Source organism: Platalea leucorodia, assembly GCF_965183815.1.
Source record: "Platalea leucorodia genome assembly, chromosome: 15".
Lineage (NCBI taxonomy): Eukaryota > Metazoa > Chordata > Aves > Pelecaniformes > Threskiornithidae > Platalea > Platalea leucorodia.
Genome location: NC_138837.1, coordinates 7,173,359 through 7,197,687, shown reverse-complemented (window position 1 = coordinate 7,197,687; position 24,329 = coordinate 7,173,359). Strand labels below are relative to the sequence as shown.

Sequence of the window (24,329 nt, the reverse complement as noted above, 5' to 3'; positions counted from 1 at the left end):
AGGTTACAGAGAATCAGCTGACTGCTGGACATGAAGGCCCTCCCCTAGCACAGGGGCTGAGGGAAGGCAAGAGGGGCAGAGGAGGATATTTGCACCAGTACGGTCTTCTGAGGTAGGGAAGTCTTCATTTTGCACCTACTGCAAGTCTATAATCCCGCTGGTACCAGAGGAGCTACGCTCCCATAAATTGAGGCAAGCTCCCTCATCTTAGCAAATGAGCCAGAGCAACTCTACAGTCCTGTTTATTAGACCTCAGCAGAATTTATTGCTCCATATCTATTAAGCCCCAGATCTCAAAACAATTACAACTACTTGTTCCTTGCCTTGGAAAATAATACATTAAAAAAAGCTTCAGGCATTAAAACATTTCCAAATGTTATTTCCTTGACTGAAAATGTCAATGGGGACTGCAAGACCCCATTGTCAGCATGCCCGTCAAGTTACTGCTCCTGTACAGCAAATAATGATGGGATTGAGCTAACCTGGAAATGACAACCACTTTGGAAGGATGCTGAAATGATACCACGTCCCAGAAGCAAACCTTGCAATGAGGTGTTACAGCTGGGGAATCTGTGACCTGGAGCTTCACGACATGTGGGATCTGTGCATCATCTCTGAAGGGTGCTCATGGTGTAAATGCAGCCATTCGATGGCTACCACCATCATCAGAACAGTAATAGCACTTGAATTAAAATGTTACAGAACTTCAGCACAACCTTTAGTGAGATGCTGTTGCACTGTCACACATGGTCGAAGGCATTTTTTGAGAAGCTTGAAGGGCTTTTTGCATTTCAGGAGTTTGGACAGGTTGCGCTAACAGCCTCTGTGGATTTACATGAAAATGATGCTTGAAGTTGCTGGACTATGTAATGTGTCCTGGCAAGGAGGCCACTTGACCCTACCAAAATAAACAGGGCTGAAAGGAGCACACGTAATTTTCAGGTAGATGGGCTGCTTTTTTCATAACATACCATGATTGATTTTTGCAGACAGTTATTTCTCTCAGCACTCAGAGCATTTTAGGGGATGGGCTGTCACTTTTTAAAGTTAACAGCTTTTGTCTCTGCTCAGATTTTCAGGAGACACTTGCAGAATCTGCCTGGTGAGGTTACAGAAGGCTCTGAAAATGGTTTCCCAGCACAAAAAGGGACAGAGAAGCCTCTCAGGCAACATTTACCCCTGAAATGCTGCTTCGCTCTGTCTCACTACATTGCTAGCCAAGGCCTTTTACATCATTGAAAAGTCACTTTCCTCCGTCAGGACAAAAAGGAACAAAGTTTTGCTCACGGGGAAGCCTGTGGCAGTCACCAGTACATGGGAAGTAAGACCCGAGTCCTGGCAGGAGCCCAAGGAGACCAGTTGCACTGACAGTCGTGGTCTTTCAAGCCATACCCAGACAGAACACTGAGCTCATCACATCCAGAAACCAACAGGCTAATAGAGAGTTCTGCTGATAAGGACCTAACAGAGATGGTAAAACATGACATTTATTCCCTTGGGCTGCAAAAGGTTTTGGGTGGGGTTTTTCGGGTTGTTTGGGTTTTTGGTGTTGTTTTGTGTTTTAATTTTTTATTTCCTTGGTGCTCTTTATGCCAGATTAAGAACAGAACGCCCCTTAACAGCGAGTCCCAGAACGAGGTACAGACAACAGCAAGCCTCTTTCCTGAGGTTGTTCACCAAGAAGCATGTTTCTAGGGCTGCCAGGGATGTCTGCAGTAGGCAGAGTATTGGAGGAAACTGCCGATTGCTCCAACACCTCTGCAGTATGTCATCAGTGAGGAGGGCTGACTGATGACGTCCTCAAAGATGTCAATCACTGCAAAAAATCACTGCATTGGTTTGACGTGATGTGGCACCTCTCAGCTCTAACTGCAGTTACATGCAGCAGTAACAGACACCATCCGCTGCAAGACGGGAGCTAGCTGTGAACTCCCCTGCCCTGGAGCAGGGGTTTGAACTCATGCTATTCTTATTAAGCTAGGAGTTCAGCACATACTCCTCCCCAGCCCTCTCTGCCACAACCAGCAGCAAGGGAATCTACAGAAACTACTGCTCCACTCCTCTCAGTCAGACCTTTCGTTTCAAGAAACAACATCCACGGAGAAAGGGCCTAATGCACCCATGCCCGCCCTGCTCTGCCCTACCTACCCCTTTGTTAATAAGGGCTGGAGGTTTCCAGGAAAAAGACTCAGGAGAATTTGTCAGATCTCCTTCTTCACACCCCCACCCTCAGCATTAACAGGACAAGGTAGAGTTGTTGGGCCAGCACAGTGCACGTGGGCTTGCCCCTGTACCCTGCTACTTCACTGAACAAGTACAATGCTGCAAAATGCAGGGAGAGAGAGGAAAGGGAAACAGGCAGGAGCTCAGGGCAGAGTGTCTGGGGATACGGATCACTAAACCCTTCCTCTCGCAGGGGCAGAAGGCAGAGGAGAGAAGGCAGTTTGAATGGAAGCAGAAGAGTAACCTGGAAGGTAAAGGGTCAAGTGGAGAACAAGCAAAGGGAGTTCACTTCTAACGGTGATGATGGACACAAGGATAGTAGGGAACATTCAATGTCAGAGTTACCCTGCACTCAAACACAGAAGTCCTGACATTAATGACCCAAACTCCTCCTGCCTTCCATGAGCACTAGGGGACACAGCGAGGAGGGGAGCACTTCTCCAGCCAGACATTAGAATATAAGAAGAGGAGTCTGAACTAGCAGCTCCCCAAGTCTCTGTCCTGATCCTAACAGAGCTGACAAACCAAATCAAAACAGAGTTCATTCAGCTGATCTCCCAGTCAGTGTGGATATAAGCCAAATGGAGGACACAGTTTAGACCTTGCTGCCAGAGCTCATTCCCCCATCCCACCTCCTCTATCTGGAAGCAGAGAAATGGTCCTCTAGTAACCTTAAGTCAGGTACTGAGGCTTTCCCAGCTCCTGCAGCTCAAGCAGCTGCTCTGTCTCTGATCAGCCAGTTTTCTGTTCAAGACTCCTCCCTTTATGAGATCCTGGCAGAGGTGGTTCATCGGACAAGGGACTCTGTTACTAACACAAGAACTAGGCAGCGGAGGTGAGCTGCAGAGCAAATGGAGGATGGGGACACAATGACTCATGCATTGCAGGGAGAGTGCAAAACGTACCGTGGCTGCCAGTCCTCAGGGGTCACTGATAGTGATTCTGAAAGACAACACGAAATCAACATGGCAGTTCAGACAGTTCAAGGCAGAGGCCACGCAGACTGTCAGGAAGGTGGAACAGAGACACACGCGCTTGCACAGACACACATTCGCACGTCCCCCTCCAAAACACGGCACCAGCGTGCACTGCTGGGTAGGGCACCACTCAGCCACGCAGGACTTTGCACGCACAATCACAGCCTCATCTCTCCATACATCCAGAATGCTGTTGTGCGCAGGGCTGCATCGAACACCGTCTATCTGTTCACACGCCTCCTGGCCGGTGCTCACTCACGCACACAGCAAGTCCATTCACGCGGCCAGGCTGACCGCCGTACCTGCTGAGCCAGCAGCATACCTAGGTCTCAGCACCCACCAGCTGGGCGCAGGCAGCTTGACTTGTCTCTCACTGCAGACTCCTATCTTCTGACCATATTAAATGCTACAGTTGAAACAAACAGCTCAGGAAAGAGGGAGATAACATGCAGTCCTGAGCACAGCCCAGAAAGGGAAGAAGCAGGTGAAGACTTCTATTTTGAAGGTCACAAATCATGAGATCAGCTACTCTGACCTCCAGAATAATTCAAGTCATAAAGCTGAGTGAAGTTATGCTTACAGTGATGCTGATCACTTGCATCTTTTTCCTTAGATGTACCAAAGAACAGAGAACCCATTAATGCCTTCAACAGATTTTTCCAATGGTTAAGTCAATCTCACTTAAACTTTTTATTCCTCCTTAGAGCTTGCCTAAGCTCTTTCACCTACAGATTCTATCAAACTTTTAAGCTGAAGATACCAAGTACCTGGATGCGTATCTTCATAGGTTTCCTTCCCAGAGCAAATCCTCCTGCATAGCTCCAACAGGCACATAGTCTGAATGCAGTCCTTCATTGCACACAGATGGGACCTTAAACTGTCTGCAACTTTCAGCTCCCAAAGGTATATATTTGGCAATATGGACTTCCATAGTAGCCCGAATAAATGCTAAGTACAGAGGCAGGATAGTAAGTCAGTCTTGTTTTAAGTGTACTTAATTATATGCACAAAAACCTTCCTGTGCAAGAAAATGAACCATGTGGTGTTTATATGTGAAAGCATGTGTCTATACAATTATGTTTACAAGGAAGAAGTGGAGCAACAAGTGTCTAAGCTCATCATCCATAAAATCAGATGCTCACACAAACCGGAGGCACAAAACCCACCAAACTTCTACAAAGGCATCAGTGTGCATACACACACAAAGTACATCCAGCCACCACCATGCACTTCCAGTTCACTACCTTACACCAACTCCTCCAGCAAAGCCCACTCATGCCATATACAAGAGGTTTGTTCTTCTCACACACACAATAGTGTAGCCCGGTTAGCAAGGGAAAAGATGGGTATTAAAAAAGCAACAATGGAGATGGCATTCGTTCACCCATGGCAGAAGGACCCGAGTCCAAGTGCTAGCAGGGAACATTCTTATTCTATATACAGGAGAGGAAGAGAAAGAGTCCCTTGTCATTGGAAATTCTCCGTTCATCAGTGAACTCAAATGACAAGCTGGTATCAGGATCCGGAGGAGTCTATGAACAACTGGAAGAATCAGAGAGGAGGATCAGAGAATGAGCATCACTTCACAGCTTCTGGAATTATATTCTCAACTCCAGATCAGGGCAGTCCGTAGCATGCAATCCAACTTACCACCTCTCCTTCTAAAGCACGGGATTGCTCGGTTAAGTATGAAACATTTTCTTCCTCCGCTCCAGTGCTATTCTCTAACGTCCCCTAAACCCTTCTACCTCGTGCAAAAGGCAGAAAAGCCATTAAGACAGGCTATGACAGATTTCTTAAAAAAAAAAAAGGCCAATTCATTTCAGCCCATTTGGGGAAATCCTGTCACGATGATCAGGTATATAGAATATTTTTCATGAGTGAAGAAATGAAACTGAATGAAAGAAGAAAGATGTAGACAGAAAGAAGCATAAGTATACTAAAAACAAAACCACAACATAAGAGTATATGGAAAAGCAGGGTCACAAGAAGCAAGAGCCAAAATACAGAGCAGAAGCATGCTGACATCCATAGGTGCCACCAGCAGGACTGCAGTCCCTGGGGCAACACTGAGGCATGTGCGGACAAGTTACTGTGGGAGCTGCATCAAGGTGCATAGGGAGTCCTGGGGCAGAGGCACCAAGAAAGTAAAACCATTTGCACACACCAGAGTCAGAAACTGGTCTATAATCTCCTTGGACTCACCCATCTCTGGTCTGGATACAGCCTGGCAGAGAACACTTCCCCTCCAAACAGGCAGTGCCAGGTATAAGCTGGGGCACTATCACAAGAGGGAGACTGAACCGCCTCTGCCATATACCATCACCACCCATTGACCGGCTGGCTGTTTCCACAGAAAACAGGAAAGCTTCAGACATGTGCCACCAGCACCCACTGGAGAGGAGGTATTTTCCACGAGGGAAGCGTTCCCTCTGGCATGTCATTGGGGAGTTTCTGGTTATGTTCATTCTTTATTCTGCAATTACCTTCTGCTCCTCAGAGGGAGGCCGAGTACCCAACATAAAAGCATTCCCAGTTCCAGACTGCTTCCTAAGTCCTGTTCAGGAACACGTGCTTAGCTGCACAGGGGATAATCCCTTATTACTATGCTGAAGTGTGTTTGAAGTGACTGAACAGGAAAGGAATTAAATTTCCTAATGGGAAAGCAAAGCTGTGTGATTTGAACCCTCTGGACTGGACAAATGTTCAAGTTGATTACAGAAGCAACAAAAGTGCCTAAAAAAAAAAAAAAATCTATTTCCCTGCCAGTGACATTGCAATATTCGCCTAGCCAAAAGGCATCTGAACAGCTTAGATGAAGGTCTCTCCAACTCACCTTGAAGAACTCTGGGCCAGGAAAAAAGGGGCAACTTCAGACTCTGGGGAGTCCTACGCAGAGGGGAACTGCCTTGAAAGGTGTATGTCACTTCAGTCCTGTGATTTTTCTGGTGACCACCTCCTACTTGTGAGCAGAGGCATTGGTACGATTGCCTTAATAAAGCCCTCGGGTACAAGGTCCTCTTCCCCCAACCTTTACACAGAGTTTTGTGTAGAGAAGAGGCTGCCCCTCTGTTCCTGAGAGCTGCCTTGGCATTGCCTCACCTGCACAATGAAATCTCAGTGGACAATGATGCTCCTGCCTACAGACCCAATTCAAATAATCAAAGACTGTACCCACACCATGCACTCCCTTCTCCTTCTATGGCCCAAGCAGGCTAAGCACTGTCAGGGCCGCTACCCAAAAATTGGACATATCCCTCCTGCGTGGAGCAGCGTTTCAGGACTTACCTGGGAACACCAGGAGGAGCACGATTAGGCCGAGAAGGAACCTGAGGTGGGGGCCCAAAGGGATCAGGAGAGGCACCTGGCCTGGAGGGCACAGGGGGGGCACCACCCAGCGTGGACCCACCAGCAGGAGGTGGCCCAGGAGCCGGGCCTCGAGACCCAGGTCTGGCGGGTGGAACGGCAGGAGCTCTCCTCTGTGGCGTGGGGCTGGACGTAGGAGACCTGGCAAACAAATGGAGAAATTCAACTGCAACAACACGCCTGGCACCCCTCTGTCACCATCATGCTGCCTGCAGTGTTCCTTCTTTAGTTTCATGTCACTTTACGCACCACCCTTTGGCTTTCAAGGGCCACGCCAGGCTTCAGGTTGCCTTCAGAGCTACTTCAGGCCCCATCTAACCTAAGGGTTTAGAAGCCTCCACATCCTCTGTAAAGACATAGCAGCCCTGCATAGCCTTCAAGGCCTAGGAGCCTCCCAACACAAATACCCAGAACTCTTCATCCACAGGGAGAAGAGGGGAAGAGGAGGACTCCCCGTCTCAGTAGGAGGCCCCAGCTAGCCATACAGAGGCATCAGGCAGGTCTGTGGGGCTCTCCCCCTGAGCCTCCGGTACCTGCGTCCAGATGGTACGCTCTGCACCTGCAGCCAAGAGTCGTCCACCGGTGGGGGCATGGGGGTGCTGATAGTGCTGGTGTTGATGTCCCCGATGATGTTGAGGGCCTCTTTCAGGGCATGGTACATGCGCAGCATTTCATCGCGTCGCTGGGCCTGCTCTGCCGATTCCTCCATCAGCGTATTTTGGTCACCACAAGAGTAGAGGTTTGCCAGCAACTCCGAATGGATAAAGTCCTTGGTCTGTAAATGAGCACAAAGAGGGAATGAATTTCCACCATCTCCCCAAAACACTTCATTCCATCCCCACCTCTTCCTACTTCCAAGCTGCCTTCAGTTTTCCTTCATTCTTTCTCTCCCTCCCTATTTTTCCCCTTCCCTGTGCCTCCCCACACCTCCATCGACCACCCTGTGGTAAGTACATTGTTTATCATGAGGTGCATGATTGTCTTCGGCATGAGGTCTCTGATGGTTTTGTTGACAATCGCCATGTAGGAATCCACCAGGTTCCTGATGGTTTCCACTTGTCTCTCCAGCTGAGGGTCCATAGAGTGCATGAAACTGTCTGATCCATTCTCCTCTGCTTCACTGGCCTGCAGAGAATAGAAACAGATTGGTTCTTCAAATGTAACAAAATTAGTTTTTCATGAGAGCACTAAGAAAAGAGAATAAGGGAACACACAAGAAGCGCATGCAATAAAAGTTAAAACTTACATTTTGAGCTGTGATTGTCAATGCACAGCTCAGCTTGTATAGGCTTCACCAGCTCAGATCTGAGAGCTTTAACAATAAAGCTGCACTCTTAGAAAGTTATTACACAAAGGCGAAAGGCAACAGAGACTCCTGACCAATGTTCACAGGTTCTGGCTCTAGTGAATACTCAAAGCTGTAACTTTTACTTTAAATGTTTACAGCTTCCTGAAAGGTTCTTCATCTGAGCTGGGTTTTCCATGCCCAGATTCAGTTTAGACCTGAGAATCACTCACCATGAATTAAGCCTTACAGGCTCTCTGACACACTGCATCTTTATCCTCATTATACAAATGAGAAAACAGATACAGAGAGGTGAAGTAACTGCTCACCTCAGTCAGACCGCAAGTAGATGGAGTAACCTAGAAAACCTTCCTATCACTTTAACTACAAATCCTGCACCATAAGCCATAATTATCTTTTCTTTCACGCCAAGCAGATTAATCTCTTCCTGTCTGCCTGAAATGCATTGTTTAGCTTTCTGTAAGGTAAAACCTGGGCTGTGCTGTTTGACAGCAAGCAATTGCCAAGGCTCCTCCATTTGGGATCAATTTCAAAGCAGCAAAGCACGAAAGACTGCTGTCTTTCTCAATACTTATTAAAAAAAAAAAAGATTTTTATAAAGAAAACCCTTTCTTATAAACCATCCCAGTCTGAAGGATTTGCAGCAGTGTAGGAAATCGTTTATCTTTTGTTTTGGGGAACAAAATATATGAGAAAGGGCAAATTCTTTTGTTCATTTGAGCTTTTCCTGGGAAGATCTTACATAATGAAGGAATGCAAGGTCTCGGTGAGAAACAAAGTAAAGGAAGTGGACGTCAAACAGGACAACTTAAAAAAAATGAGGACAAAAAAAATCAAAAATAAGTGCGCCAAGTTTCAGAAGTCATACAAAAAGGGAGAAGTAAAAAGAAAAAAAGGAAAACTCAAACCAAGAACAGAAACAAACAGCAGCAATCCAACAGAAGGTACAAAGAGGGAGAAGAAGCAAATGTCTCTCAGGAAACTGTGACAAAAGGAAAAAACAAGAGAGAACTATCTGGTGAGAGCCCCAGGGGGCAACACAGGCAGAGAGGGTCAGACTTACTTTGTCCTTGTCCTGGCAGGCCAGTTTGAGCATATGTGGAAAAAATTAAAACAAAAAGGGACAAAAAATAAAAGAAGATTTTTAGTTGGTCTCAGAATTTGGAGAAGATCCCATAATAGCACTGAATAAGCAAAAGACCAATCCCACTAAAAATACATAAATACCTAGATTACCCTGGAAGAGGAACAAGTGAATTGTTCAGCTAAACTGAAAATCAAAATGGGATGCTCTGCAAAGGAAATCGTGTATTGCTAGCAACAAAGGGCTATTTACTTACCTACAATGGCTATTGTTATTCGTTACATAGGGTTTTGAGACAGTCAACCTAGGGATGGTGTTCCTATGTCAAACCACTCCATTTGCACACCAATAGGTGGCACATGTCCTTCATGAGGATGTGTTTAAGCAGCCCAGTCTGGTTCAAAGCCAATTTGAAGTCATGTCACTGTTAAGGTCCAGTCCCTAATCCTCTTTTTTTTTTTAACTATCACATCTGTTTGTCAGAAAATACTTTAAGGCAAAACCCACAATCTCCAAGTGTAACAGGGAAGATGAAGGCAAGAAGCTTATTAGAAGCAACAATTAAATAGATAAGCAATTATCACTTTTCTAATGGGAAAACTATTTAGAATAGCTTCCTCTCACAGAGGAACAGGAAGGCTTTGGACAGGAACATATATCACAATTCTCTAGAACATACTTTTACAGCAGAGCACAATGCTGACAGCAAGTGTTGTGGGACAAGGCTAAGGGAAGAGATAAGAGGTCTTGCTAAAGCAGCATATTAAGGTATCTACCAAGCAAAAGAAAAATTCAAAGAACATCCCTTCCTAATTGGGTGGGGGAAGGAATAGGAGAACAACTACTACTAAGCCAGGAAGCTCCTAACAAGGCTGTACAGTAAGCATTATTAAAAAGGAATGGTGCCTTCCCTCAGACACGTACCACTTAATCATCAGGTAGTTAAATGTCCTCCTTATATTGGGAATTTAATGACCACAAAACAAGAGAGCTAGAAGGGTTTATCAAGGCAGCCTTTGCCTACTTTATCTCCCCTTTGAAGCTACCAGTTACTTTATCCCAAGCTTCCTTAAAGGAAGCACCAGGACATACCAAAAACTAAATTTTTGTTCCAAAATGCTCTCAGCTCAGGAAAGAGACAAAACCTTCATTAATTTATTTTTAACATAAGAGGATGCAGCTACCCTTCTTAAGATACATGCTGTGCTCCTTCCCATCCCATTATTAGGGCTGTAACTTACCCCAACACGCTCTGGGTAGACCCCTGCCCGAAGGAAGGAAGCCTTCCAGCTATCCACCTCCTCCTGAGTCTCACAGGCCAGCTCCAGCTGCCGGTAATCCTTGTAAACATTCCTGAGAGGAAGACAAACATTTTATTCTTCTCTATTGCAAATCAGAGATTTGCCCATATTTGACAAAGATGTCCATGACCAGAGAACCTTCCCATCATTTTAAGGCAGAGACACTTAGTCCCTTGCTAGTATCTTCATGATGTTCCTGCAGAAGGGAAAGGAAATGATTATTTTTTTTTTTATGTGCAAGTTTGATTGCCTCCAAATCAGTTGTGTGTTTCAACAGGGCCTGAAAGAGATTCCCTTTTCAATTCTGCTCACTGCTGGACTTCTCCAGTGAACCTGGGCCCCCTATCTTCTATGGCTTTCCCTAGTCACTCACTAAGAACATTGATTATAAATATATACTCCAGCCACAGCCAGACCCAGGTAACCACACCAACTAGCTGAAGACTAAGGTCACACTGCAGACCATGCACTGGTGAGGAAAGAAAGTGGTACACATCTGTAAGACCAGAAGGAATGAAGTCCCCCGTCTCCTCCAAAATGGCTATCCCTTAAAGGATACACACATCTTTCCTGGACAGCTATCCCAACGCACTCATCTCTACTCCCTCCTATCTAATATTAGGTAAAGCCTGTCCCTAGCTTCAACAGTTTAGCTTATTGAGATGCGAGCATACCTCTGTTCAGTGTTGAAGAGAGCAAAGATGTGTTTGCTGGACATGAACCCCTTCTCAACATCTCGCAGCTTCAGGTTATCCACTGGTAACATATACTTCTTCTCCTTCTCCTGAAAAGGGGATCAGTAACAAGTCACTCACTGCTCCAACGAAGCCTCTACTCCACCGGCACAGAGGAATCGGTCACCTATACAGCCCCCACATCGCCAGGGAGGCATTCTCTATATCCAGGTTCAAGAAAAGCCAGGCATGTGATAGAGAAGCTGGTTTGACACAGAAGTCACGGACTATATCAACTTAAATTTACCTCTTCAGAAAAGCTGACTTTCTCATTTCATCCTATCACTGTCCTACACTCTATTGGGTACCATGAACCCTTTTAAGTATTAAGCAATAATAAATATGCATCAGAAGATCAAAGAGCAGATCTGGCTACAATAATATAGGTTATGTAAGGTTACCTGAAGGCCTCCTGTGCTGGAAAAAAAAAAAAACCAAACCAAAAAACAAACAAAAAAACCCCCACAAAACAGGTAACTGCTCATTTATGAAAATCTCATGCTCTGAATGATTAGAAACTCAAGCAATATGGGCATTTTACTGCTTGGTGAATGTTAAAAACAAGAGTCTGAAATTCTAGTGACCAGACTCGGAGAGCTTTAAGAGACCCCTTTTTCAGAGTAACCGCAATCCTCCAGTCTGGTTCCTATGAGGTATCTCCAGCTAAACACAGAACAAGACACCCAAAAACCAAACTCAACATTTTTGACCCTAGGTATCACCTTAAACAAAACCCAAACTTGATCTTAGTTTTTACATTTACATTCAGAAACTAAGTCAGAAATCATTCTCCCTGCTTAATCTCAAATCTAGATCTACAGCAAACTAACAGAAGTGAGTTTAGTTTAAGGTCCCCATTTGGAACATCCCGTTCCAGCTGGGTATTATACCCCAACGTAACAAGAGAGGGAGCCATCACACTGGTCTCCAAAAGACAGAATGCAGCTACCCAAGACTGAAATAGAAACAGAGCATACTTTTGTGTGCAAGCACGCATGTGTGACTGTCCCCTTGTGAGCATCTTGTGTGTTTGTAGGCCTTTCTCTGCCAGAAACAACAAAACACGATTGCTCTCAGGGGAAACAAGAATGGAAAACAAAGATGGTCAGTGAGCAGAGATCCTACAGGTTTAGCTAGAAAAGCGGGGCAGGGCAGAGCCTGGATGATGAAGGATGACAAAGCTGCTGAGCCCAGATGATGGCAAGTCCAGCCTAACGTCCTCTTAAGTTTCAGTTAAATTGACTTGACTTTATTAAGGATATCAGACACTACGGAGTTCAGACACGCCACAAAGATCAAACTATACCAGTCCATTACAAAATTTACGCAACAAGAATATCCCAGAAGCAGCATCTAGAAAACAGAAGAGATCACTTGGGTAGCTGCCAAACTCTCCATTCTCTCCCACCAAAGATGCCAGGCTATGAAAGCAGGAGAGCTCTTCCAAGCAAGTTCCCCTGGATTTTTTTAATATTGTTGATCAGTCTAGATGAGAGGTGGGCAAGCACTTTTGTGATGGGACATCTGTCAGCTAGGTACTGGTCTCAGAGCCACACAGACGACTTCAGGTTCTGTAAGCCACAAACACCTTCCAGCTTTCTATTACTTTGGGTTATTACTATGCTGGATTAGGTTGAACTAGTGACCTAGAAGTGAAGTACGCCACCTGCCAAGTCCCTAGGCAAGACAGACCATCCCTGCTGCACTCTCACTTAACTGGAACTCCCTGCATCCATCCCACAGAGTCTCTGGGCTAGTCAAAAAATAATTGATGTTAAAGCTGTCTGAGAAAAATAATTCTGCATTAGAACCACATCATTCCATAGAAATTTAGCAATGGAGTCATTCTTCAGGAAAAAAGTCAAAAGGTAAGGGAATCCCGTGTCCCAGATACAAAACACATGGTCTTTGCCAGAGTTTCAACTTTCACCCCTTCCAAGCTCTTGCATAAATGCTGCCGCATGATCAAGACAACCCTATCTCTGCATGCTGATCCTTCCATACACCAGAGGAAAGGCGTGTATGTCTGTCTGCCAGCATAAAATCTCAGTCCTCTGACTCTGAGGTAGCAAGAGCAATCAAATGGCAGCTGCTGGCACAAGGCAAGAAACCCCCAACCCGCTCAGGCTGCAGGGCAATGTGCACCGCAACGAGCCCCTGCCGCTCTCCATCTCCCCACGCCTCCCCCCTCCCAGTTCCCCACTTCAGTCTTTCCAGCTTCTCAGTTTTCAACCCAGCCTGTTTTATATCAACACTCTGACTTCATTTCCTGAATGCAGAGACAGGAAAGCGTGGAACGAGCTGCCAAGGGCTGAGCCTCTCAAAACTTTGGCTGAGCCCTCTGCCCATATGTTAGCAATCTGGCAGTATGTGCTATGGCTGAATAGCATCCTGGCCAAGAGGGGAAAAGGGCTTCTCTCTCTAGCTTTCCAGACTTGGAAGCAGGGGGGGAAGAGAAGGAAGAGCCAGCACACATCGAAATGGGAAAGTAGTTTCTGAAGCACTGTATTCAAAGCCCTCAGTCTGATCCCAAGAGGCTTATAAGATATCTCCCCGCGTCTAGAAGAAAAAAAAATCAGGCAAAACTCTCTCTCCGCAGCAAAGTACGTGTTATGTAAAGTGTGCATATTGGCTGCAAGTTAATCTGTAGAGCCATGAGGCCAAGCAGAGGTAGTGAAGTGGCAGAAGCAGACTGGCCATACCAAACGGAACACGGATGCTCAGTGCTGGCTAGGGAGTGTTGGAGGCATGGAGCCCCTAATCAGGGCTGCTGCTCCCAACGGCAGCCACACCGCTTGCATGGAGAACTGCAGGAGGAGATGACTGCAAGCTACTTGCAGAGGCAGGATAAGTGCCAGAGGATTACTCCCCCGCCCCCAGCACAGTGCAGATACAGCCATATGGCTCTGTACTTTGCATCCACCAAAGAAAGAAAATACACAGGGCCAGGAAGGAGACCAGGACCCATCAGCCATTCCAACTGTGGGGTGTGAAACACAATAGCTAGAGGAAAAAAGGGATGATGCAGTTGCAGCCTGATGTTGCAACATCCTTATTGCAACATCCTTATTGTGGCTACACACCTCCTTATTGTGGCTAAATTCTAGAGACTGGTTTTGGCCAGACCACAGTGGTTTGCACTATCATCTGAATTATTTGTTGCTATCCTGTAGGTAATAACCCACAAGAAGTTCACAAAATTCAGCAGGCAGCAAGCCAGCCTGACTCAAAGCATTTCCTCCATTCAACTGGACTGCCTCAATGGCAAGTTCAATTTTCCTACTCTCCGATACATGTGAAATGAAGCTGACAGATGCATGTGTGGGCTCCCCTAAGGTTGGAAATTGGCACTCGCAGTATAAGAAAGTAATTGGCAGAATTATTAGGTCTCAGTTTGCATTTGGAGCACAAATAAACTAATTAAAGGTTTCCCTGCAGCTGTTATGACAAACACCTCCTTTTGCACAGAGACGAGGGTTTGTGGATATGGGAGAAAGAGCATTGCCATTGTTTTAATTGGTGGCCATGTGAAATTAGGAAAAATTCATCTTGCTTAAACCTCTTAATGTCCTTTCCTTCTTGTAAGACAAAGTGCTATGGGTAAACAAACCTGCCCCAGAGACGACTGGAGTTTCAGTCAAACCATTTGTGTTAAACACATGCACGGCATTTTGGGAACTCCTGTAATAATGTTTTTCCATTTGAGTAGAGTTTTAACATCATAATTGATAATAAACACACTGCATGAATACATGCGCACTACAAGATTATTAGGAAGAAGTCTCTGAAAAACACAGTCTGGAATATTTGAAATCTAGTTAGTTGAGCATTTTAAGTTGAACCACCAACCCCACCCCGTCCAACAAGACATTACCAACTGCAAAGACAAGAAGCAAAAGCCAAGAAAACGCATATTAGAAGAGATGAATTTCTGAGCTGCGATTCTTCCAGGAAGCCCTAGTCACCCCACAACATACATGCATCTCACTACCATCTTCCCAAAACACAGCCCGTCTGTATCACTTAACTTTTACCCTCAGAGCATAACTTACTGGACACTGCAATCACCACTCCAAGCTGCAAAGCAGCTGTAATGGCTTGTTTACATTAGAAAGCTGCATTGGTTTAAACTTAAACAACACATCCTAAGATTTTAAGCTGATTTAGTTCAAAAGCTTTGTAGACACTAGGCCTGGACTCATGTGATTAATCACAACCATTACTGTTGGCTTAGTAAGCACAGCAACAGTAATCAACTCACCTACACAAAAGTAACGATTTTTATTTACATCAGCTGAAATAATGTGCAGATTTAAACATGTCGCTAAGTGCAACCCTAGGAAGCCATCAGAGGGTGTACAAGAAAGCACAGGCAGAAACCAAGCAGCTTAAGAGAGGCTACAGAACCCAAAACTCCACTGTCATGACCTGTCTAAAGTCACAGCAATGCCCATCAGCCTCTGCAAAGGACAAGCAAGCGTTTCTTCCTCCACCTGTCCCTGTGCCAGGACAGGGATGAATCGTCCCCGAGTATTGACTTGCTTTGGTGAGGCAAAGTGCAGCACACATGCAAAGTGTTGCACACCTCCGGGAAAACGAGAGGGTTGGTTACCCTTCCCCAGTGCATGGTTAGAGCCAAAGTGGGAGTCCTGGGTATTCCTGTTTTTGACCACAAATCTTAACCGTCCACCAGCATGCACACAAGAGAAGGGGATCTTAGAAAGGAGACGTGCAGTGTACATAAAGCCGTCTTTATCCCTGCAGCACCAGGGAGAGAGGGAGCAAACCACACAGGCTAGGGCTAACATCTGGAATCGTTACATGGGAGCCAAGCACCACAGAAAGCAACAGCATTCCTCAAGTTTCCATGCGGGGTAGGGAACCTTCCTTTCCCCCGCGCAACCCCATCCGTCAGCCGGCTCGCTTCCTGCCAACCTCCGGCCTTCCCAGCAGCCAGCAAGCTCCTCCCTCGAGTCTAGTTAGCTTTCCACTGCCACGTCAATTGAGGCAGAAGGACAGAAGGGAAGCAAGAAGGGAGGGAGCAAAAACCAGAAGAGGGAGGGAGGGAGGCTCAGCAATGCCAGACATAGTGGGGGGAGAAAGAGAGGGGATGCGGATTGCTCCTGCAGTAGCCGGAGGTGAGCTGCAAAGGCAAGTGGCCAAGGCGGGTCAAAAGACCCTTTTGAGGACTTGGAAGCAAAGGTTGGTCCTGTTTGAGCTTTGCTCCAGACCCCAGGCAAAGGGCTGATCTACAGGACAGAACTGGGCAGAAGGAGATGAGGGTGCGCGGGGCCTGGGAATCCTCCCACACAGCTCCACGGGGAAGAGAAGGAGTTGAACCAAGCAACAAGTTCTGCACACCTGGGTGACAGCCAAGACTTCACAGCATTCCCTCCCCAAACAGCAGTAATTGATTTTTTTTTTTTCTCTCTTTCTAAAAAGGTGCAGCATACCCCAGGTGGAAACCAGGTACCAGCCTGACACCAGCACTGGAAGAGGAAGGAGCTTGGAAGTTTGCTCCAAATTGGAAACATGCAGAGAGCAACATTTCTTCTTCCCAGCTGCCAGAGGAGGATGTTTCTTCAATCAGGACTTGGACTTTCTTTCACCCCATCTCTGCCCCTAAAACCCCGTCCCAAAAGCAGGGAGGGGAAAGGACTAATGAGCTGCTGATAGCCGGAGAGCAGATCGCAGAGGCTCCACTCCGTCTGCCCAGTGTTCAGACTACCTGTTCAGGACTACGAGATTGTACAGTAGTCTGCACATTGGTTAGGCTGTGCTGGGATACACCACACACTGCCAGTGCTGCACGGGGACGGCAACACCTGCACGGCAGAGGGACATGCTTGGAGAGGGCGGGCTGTGGGGAAAGCTGCATGCAAAGTTCACTCATCCCTCAGCCTGGGAGGATGTAACTCTTTGGAGCCATGCTTGATGATCGCTTTTACCTGCCTGTCCACCAGCCTACTCACAACCCTCTTATTCCTCCTCCACCTCTCTCATCCCCTTTTTAGCCGTTATTTCTTTCAGCTTCATGCACTTGTCCCAGGGGTAGCTGTGTTCAGGATGGCTTGCGTTTCACATGCTAAACTTTGCCATAAAATGCAGAGATAGACACACGGGCCTGGCAGAGTTACAACTGCACTGTGCTTTGCTTGATCCTGCCTTCTCAGGTAGCAGAGAAAGGTGACTGGAGAAAGGGGATTTCACATCATGAAGAATGGTGGTCATTAATAAAGAAAAACCCACAAAGGACTGAAAGCTGGAGGTTTGGATACTCTGAAACTTGTGTTTGCTTTGATGTTTGTCTGGAAAAGAAAGAAGAGAAACAGTGAGTGAAAGCATAAGTGAGGACTGATTAGGACTAAGATATTATCCATGAGAAAACATGTACTTGTGAGACAAGATGAGCGAATGAATGAAAGAGCTCCACAGAGGATGTAAAGAGAAGGAACATCTTCCAGAGAGCACCTGGGAGCAGCGTGAAAGCAGGAGAGGAAGAACCTCGGAGCAGACCTGCTCCTGTGGTCTTTAAACACGCTGGGTACGAAAACCTGGCTGCAGCTGGACCCGTCACAGCAACTTTCTGATGACTGGTGGGCATCAGAGCAAAGACAAAAGGATTTCTACCAGCTGAGCTGTGCCTCAAGGACATAGACTGGTGGGGGAGAGAGGGGGTGTGGGAGGGGGGAGAAGAAGGGGGACTGCATGTGTGTAGTGGGGGAACAATCTCAGTATTGACCAATGTATTTATTTTTAAACTAGAATTGGGTACAAGACATTGACAGGTACAGAATAAGCAGCTATCTAATGACTGTCAATAAGGTCAAATCTTCCCCAGAAGAAGAGAGAGTACCTTTGTACTTTGAGCAAAAGAGAAGGCATGAAGACAGAGACAGAGCTCAAGCACAACTGATGCAGCAGGAATCAACGCAATGCATAAAGAATATGAAGCACTCCCTGACGCACCTGAAAGTACCTAAAACTCTGTGCCCACCCCTCCTGTACACACACGGGACTCAAATGCACTGACATTGCATGCAACACACAAATACTTTCACCTAAGCAAATAAGGCCTTTTTTTTTTTTTTTTTTATGTAGTCACCTGCTCTTACAAGCCCAAAATTTCTAGTATGTGATTTACCTGAGTAAGGACAGAAGGTCCCATCTGTATTGTACATGCACACAAATTCCCAAAGGGAACAGCAGATATATCCATCCACCCAGCTGTGCAAACACTCCGGCACACAGTAGCACAGTCACAGGCACTCCAGCACAAACAGTCACCCTTGCAGAGCAGAGAGCACAGGGGTCCCCTCCAGCAGGCCGTAAGCTTTACTGATGGGAACCACTGAGCACAGTGCTCATTGCAGTTCCCCTACAAGGTCTGCGTCGCCAGCAGCTCTAGCCCAGCTCACAGACCCTCTTTTCCAGCAGGAGGGAAAGCACTGCAGAGAAGCGGGCACTATGCATTTCACAAGGGATTCAGGCAGAAGGACTATTCAAATCAAGTTCTTGTGTCCACTACGGTGCTTGCTGAGCAGCTAAGACAGTGCACTGTGCTGCTGCTCCAGCCCTGAGGACACTGTGGCCTCCCTGAGCAAGGAAACCTCACTCTATATTGCCAGCAGCCAGAGCAGGCTCCTCCCCACCTCTCCCTCCCACCGCTGGCCTGCAGCACGATCCCACAGGGTTCAGGAGGTGCAGGTACCTCAGAAGGGTCTCCAGGTCTTGGGAGGCCAGCTCTCTGTGGGGCCGCTCTCCATGGGGCCAGTGTTTGACTCATTGAAAAGGAGACAGGAAGAAAAACAGAGCCCAGGAGCACACACACATGCTCTTGGCAGCAAGGCAGAGTGGGGAGCCAACTTTCCACCCCCGCCTGGCCTGCTCTTTCCTTCCCCTCCCATTCCCCAGCACACTCCTTCAGGCCCCTCCAGAGCATCAACAGCCATATATCCCTGCTAACATGTAATGCTGGGCCCTTTAAGACATTTTAAGTTTCAGTTCCTTTCTTCAGAGGCAGAGGAAAAACAAGCCAGCATTGCTGAAAGACTGGTATTTCACTAATGGGGTCCAGATGTCTTCATTCTGCAGACTCCGGGTCCTGGCTTGCAGGACAGGGCAGGGAGAAGCTGTGCCCCCACTCTCCCCTGCTCCAGAGGTGCCAGCCTAGGCTTCACCCTGACCCCACTGCACACCTTCTCACCCTGCTCCTTCCCATCATCACCCAGAGCTCTGCCACCAGCATTTCCATCTGCAGAAGACAGATTCAGCTCCCTCCTCGTTCCCTCTGGACGGCTGCCAGAGCACAAGAGAACTGGGACAAGAGAGCCCACAGAAGTGCAGGGTGGGGCACACAAAGCCTCCCCTTCCTCCCAGAGCTTAAGTGAAGAAAGATCATGGTGTACAGTCTTTAAACACACATGAGAACATTTCAGGAGCTGTAGAGGACATGAGTCCTCCTGAACTGGTGGAGAAGAGCTCTGGGACAGACACGCAAAGATGGCCATTTGACAGAGGACCATGCACTGCAAACAGCTCATCAGGATGGAGCCAGCTGCATGCAGGACTGAGGTTTGGGATGGGAATCCCCATGCTCAAGGCTCTCCAAGCTGCCCCTCAAATGCACCAACTTTTAGTCTGGCTCATCTATGGAGTCCAGGTAGAAGTTGCTGCCTCTCTCCCTTACAACCACCAGTGATCAAGGAGTTGAACTGGGGGAGGAAGCAAATGAAAATATGCTTCCCTTTCCCCCTGCTCCCACTCAGTTGAAGACAAAGGCTCCTTTCTCAGAGGCTGCTCAGACCTCATCAGCACTGGATCTCCTGTGTTTAGGGGACCAAGGCTGGTAGGGAACTGCTTTCATTAGGCAGCTCTACCTCTTGCTACGCAGAAGGAAAACAGTGCAGACCTCCAGTTGGTATTGACCCCCAAGGCTGCCCTCCCTCAGGAGGGAAGGGAGGTCCAATCCCCATCCCAGGAAACTGGAATCTATCAACAGTTTATACATCCCCACTGCAGCCCTCCCTCCCACTCCCCAGGGAAGAACAGGGAGTTCTGATCATCTCTGTATTACAGATGTAGCAGCTGGCTTTGATTAAACTACTTGATGTTTGTAACTACTCGACCTGCATATGCAGCCTAGAGGAAAGTGCAGCCTCCCCAAACAACTCTGAATACAAAGGTCAGGGGTCTTATAGCAGAGACACACTGATTTAGCAAAAGACATTTCAATGCCTGGTTCTTTAATTAGGAAATTGCTGCCTGCTCATCCATAGCAGCACTGCAGCAGTCTCCATGCAGAAAGTGATATTTAGAGGCTGATTCATCACCGTATTTGTCATCATTTCCACCTGCTGAGAATGAAACAGGCCCACTGACATGAGCTAGACAAGAAGCCAGGCCTAGCTGTAGCTCCCAGGCACACTGCTGTGTGCCACAGAGCGCCTGAGGGACACAGACCACAGTAAGGGGCAGAGCAGTTCCTTTATTTGCAATCAGAAACCCTGATCAACTCGGGATGCATGACTACATCATACCAGACATTTTTCATCCCCCAGCACACTGAGTGGGGCTAATCCTTTCGATTGTGTCCTTACTAAAACCATCCAGCTATCCTTTCTCTTTTCAAAGTAATCAGAAAAGACAATTATCTACCTTTGTCTTGCACAGGAAGCAACACACTGTTGACAATGATAATTTCAGCTGGGACAATTCTGTCTGCTCTTATCATTTCCCACTGAAGCAGAAAGACACCACAGCACAATGCCAGAATTCCTAATATTCAAGATTTTCACACAACTCTGCAGAACAGGTCCATGTTCCTATCAGTGACATTCCACACATCACCGTACTTTTGATCAGCAGTACTCTAACCATTCACAATTCAAACAATTTTACAAATAATATGTTAACTGGCATGTTCAATATAAAAACATTAAAAAAGACATTCCTGCTTTGCAGATTTAACAACTGAATCCTGAAGAGGTTAAGTAATTTATCCAAAGTCAGAAAGAGCCAGCATCTGAGCTGCAGCTTCAGCTCCACAGCTCCTGTTGCTATGCTCAGAAAGGAGACAGCTTTTTCTTGTGACCAGGAGAGATGCATGAAAACCTCTGCTGTAATCCTTCAGGAAACTCATCATAGCTGCCCCACAAATACCAAAAAGTCCAAGTTTTGGAACTAACCCATCACATCCTTGATCACAGCTGCCACAGCAAAACAAAGGTCAAATTCATTCCAAGTGTTTGTCAACTTTCTGCTGAGCCAGGGCTTGAAGCACAGATGATACTCCTTGTGCATCAAAAAAGCCACATCCACATCAATTCAGAAGTGCTCAGCAGTGCTGAGACCACAGAGAACCCAGCCCAAGGATGGTTTCAGCTTGTGTCACAAGCTGCAGACAGTACTCAGAAGATAAATCTGTAACACCCAGTGAACTCAAGGCCTTATCCTCATCGGATGCCAGAGACGCAAGTCGCAGAGTCAAGCTACTCACCTCATCGTCCTTGTACCAGGAGAGGTTCTCCGCTGTCAGGACAAACCAATACTCCTTGGAGCCACCCTTCATGATCCCAATGTTGTTGATGGTGAGCCAGCCCTTTCGGATGACCTAAGGGGGTGGAAGCAGTGAGCATTAACAAGAGCCCTAAAAGCCTGGCCTTAGGTGACAGAAGAAAGATCAGAGGGTATCCCTATACCCAGAGCAGTATGGAAAGACAAGGAACACCGTGCTCTCTGCTGCTGCCAGAAGAGCCCCCCACTCAACTGGCCAGTGAAGGTCTTTGCCTCGAAAGGGCCAGGAATAGTATAAAAAGGACGCAGGACAGAACCTGGCAGTGCTGTGCATTATACCCTCTGCCAAGGGGAAAGAGATACAGGAAGAACTGCATCAAGAGTGCTTCGGACACTGGCACAACCTACAAGCACCAGATCACAGCAACACGCCCAGAAAAGGCCATGCCTAGAGAAAACCAGGACACCAGCACACGTTTCGGCACACTGCACGTGTGGAGTGCTTCACCCAGCTCAGGGGTGGGGGGAACCAGTTTGAGAAGAAGAGACGGGCAAGCAACCCAGAAAGAATTGAGTTTAGTAAAAAGGAGACACTAAGTATAACAGAACAAAATGGTGCATCTGGAATTAGTGCCCTGGACTACAGCATACCCAGGTATTTGAGTAGTCATATTAATTTAGGGCAAAACAAGTTCCTTTAAGTTTAGTCTGTAAAGAAGTCAGGCTATTACTCTCTAGGGAACTCCAATTCACCAAGTGCTGGTTTAGAGCCTCACACATGCAGTCATCAAATGCAAGTATGCATCAGCTTAAATGCATTAGCTTTTATATGGATTACTACACTGTTAACACCCAAACACATCTGCATGCATTATGTGTGTGTACCTTGTTGTATGGATGTGCTTGCTGAAAACGACCTGGCATTGAAAAACCATGCAACTGCACTCCATATTAGCAAGTTGTACTGTGTGAGCAGCCTACCAGAGGTACACGATCCTTTTAATTGTCAATTTACCCTATAAAGGTAAACATCGGAGCATTGGATCTTGATCTCATGCCTACTGTTAAGCTCGAGATAGTCCTATTCTCTCTGTGGACAGGAGGGGGCAGTGAAACAGAACCACAGGTCCTTGGATTACTGCTTTTTATCTCCACCCACTCATGAGATGTACCAGCAGGTCTGAATTTTTCCTCAACATACTATCTTTTCACCTCATTTCTACTTCACCTCTGTCTAGTGCCAGCTGCCCTCCTCTCCCCATTCAGCAGCAGAGGGAATAATTTGTCTATACACTGTTCTTGCCTTCCCAGATGCAACATTAATGTTCATTAGCACACCCTGCTGAGTGGCCTTCTACTCACCAGGATCTCATCCTGCAAAGGGGAACCATAGCAACAGCAGCAGAGCAGAGAGCAGGAGAGGAGCAAAGAGAGGAGAGATTGTTACTAGGAAAGCTGGAGCAGGAGAAGAGAGGCTCAAAAATAAAATAAAATAAATTGGAAGCTGGTACCAAATTTTTTACCCCAGGTGTTAAAAAAAAGCAACCCCCATCCCAAAATAAAGTTTGCTAACAGGAAAGCCAAAGCGCTTTACAGGTAGATCCACAGTTTGCCCTTTGCACTCTTTTACACTCAGCTCTTCTGTAGGGTATACTGCAGAGGATGGGGTTCCCTACAGCTGCTCCGAGATTCCATGAAATGGATGGTTGGCCAGCCCAACCTGCTGACCTGCCTACCTGCCAACAGTATGAAACAGTCTGCATGTTTATGTGCAGGGAAAGGTGGTCAAACATGTTATAAAGAGGATGGATGTCAGGAGTGAATGGCTGAAAAGATTAAGCAAAACCATCTGCTTCCATTCTCGATGAAGCTGCTTGTAAGGCTCTGTTTCTACAAGATCTTCTAGCCTAGATGGCCTTGCTATGTCCCCAGCAAATCTGGGAGAAGGTGTCATTAGCCCCTTTTTAATTGTATGTACACTCCTTACAGTTCCTGAAGGAATAAGGGAACTCCTTCCCTCCACTGCCGTCTTCTCCCATGGATGTGCTCTCATACATACCCAGTGCAACCACAGCTATCATCACCCTTTGTCTCCCTGTACAGGGGTTTAAGTATTTCCAGTGAAGTTTTCCAGAAGAGAGTCCACAAACTCTCTTGAAATCCCTTTCCAGAAAGTAGATACCACTGACGGGAAAGACAACTAGAAAAGACAATTCAGACCTGGTGTTCTGTACCCCTCACTTCAGCAGAAGAGTTAACACAGCTAGTGAAGGGGCTGAACAAACAGGGATTTACACAACATTAACAGGGATTTCTACCAGAAAAGCAAGACCAGATCTTGATTATCAAGCATCCATTTCCTATACAACGCTTTCCCTCCATTGCTGCTACATGCTCAGTTCTTTCTGACTGCAGTGAACCTAAAACACTATCCTCCAGGTATAAACAGAGTTTGATGAGTAAAAATAAAGCCAAAACAACTTAGAGCACTGCTGCATCCGGCCCAGCGCTTGTCCACCTGGTAGCTTCCAGGTAGCAAACATGTCCTTCTTGCAGCAGTGAAGGAGATGGAACTTGGCCTACCTGGTTGCCAGCTGCCTTCTTCTTGCTCATCTGGCTGCTCCTCTGCTGAGCACTGCAAACAACAGCAGAGATATTCAAAACCCCTCAGGCTCTTCTTCATCACCTGAATCCTGCTCCCATCAGATAGCTGCTACAGTGAGTTCATGCCCCTCTCCACTGGCTTCCAAGCCTTGATAACCCAATTTCCATCTGCTCTCTCAGCCTGGTCTACTCATCTTCTCACTCCCACCTGAACCACAG

At 46.7% G+C, this 24,329-nt stretch overlaps 1 protein-coding gene across 9 annotated transcripts in view; it reads right to left on the bottom strand.

Moving 5' to 3' along the window:
* Nucleotides 1-24,329, bottom strand: part of DNM1 (dynamin 1) — a gene marked incomplete at both ends in the record, with an annotated part of 71,005 nt that overhangs the window by 2,930 nt on the left and 43,746 nt on the right. For 4 of the 9 annotated variants that reach the window (XM_082327272.1, XM_082327273.1, XM_082327270.1 and 1 more), the window contains 9 exons: nucleotides 6,489-6,707; nucleotides 7,100-7,341; nucleotides 7,521-7,691; nucleotides 8,936-8,947; nucleotides 10,198-10,309; nucleotides 10,932-11,041; nucleotides 21,490-21,603; nucleotides 22,869-22,880; nucleotides 24,090-24,141. In XM_082327272.1, the coding sequence (XP_082183398.1) occupies nucleotides 6,489-6,707; nucleotides 7,100-7,341; nucleotides 7,521-7,691; nucleotides 8,936-8,947; nucleotides 10,198-10,309; nucleotides 10,932-11,041; nucleotides 21,490-21,603; nucleotides 22,869-22,880; nucleotides 24,090-24,141 (1,044 nt within the window). Of the gene's footprint in view, nucleotides 1-3,143; nucleotides 3,166-6,488; nucleotides 6,708-7,099; nucleotides 7,342-7,520; nucleotides 7,692-8,935; nucleotides 8,948-10,197; nucleotides 10,310-10,931; nucleotides 11,042-21,489; nucleotides 21,604-22,868; nucleotides 22,881-24,089; nucleotides 24,142-24,329 lie in introns of those variants that run through there. The other 5 variants (XM_082327274.1, XM_082327275.1, XM_082327269.1 and 2 more) reach the window with 3 other exon arrangements.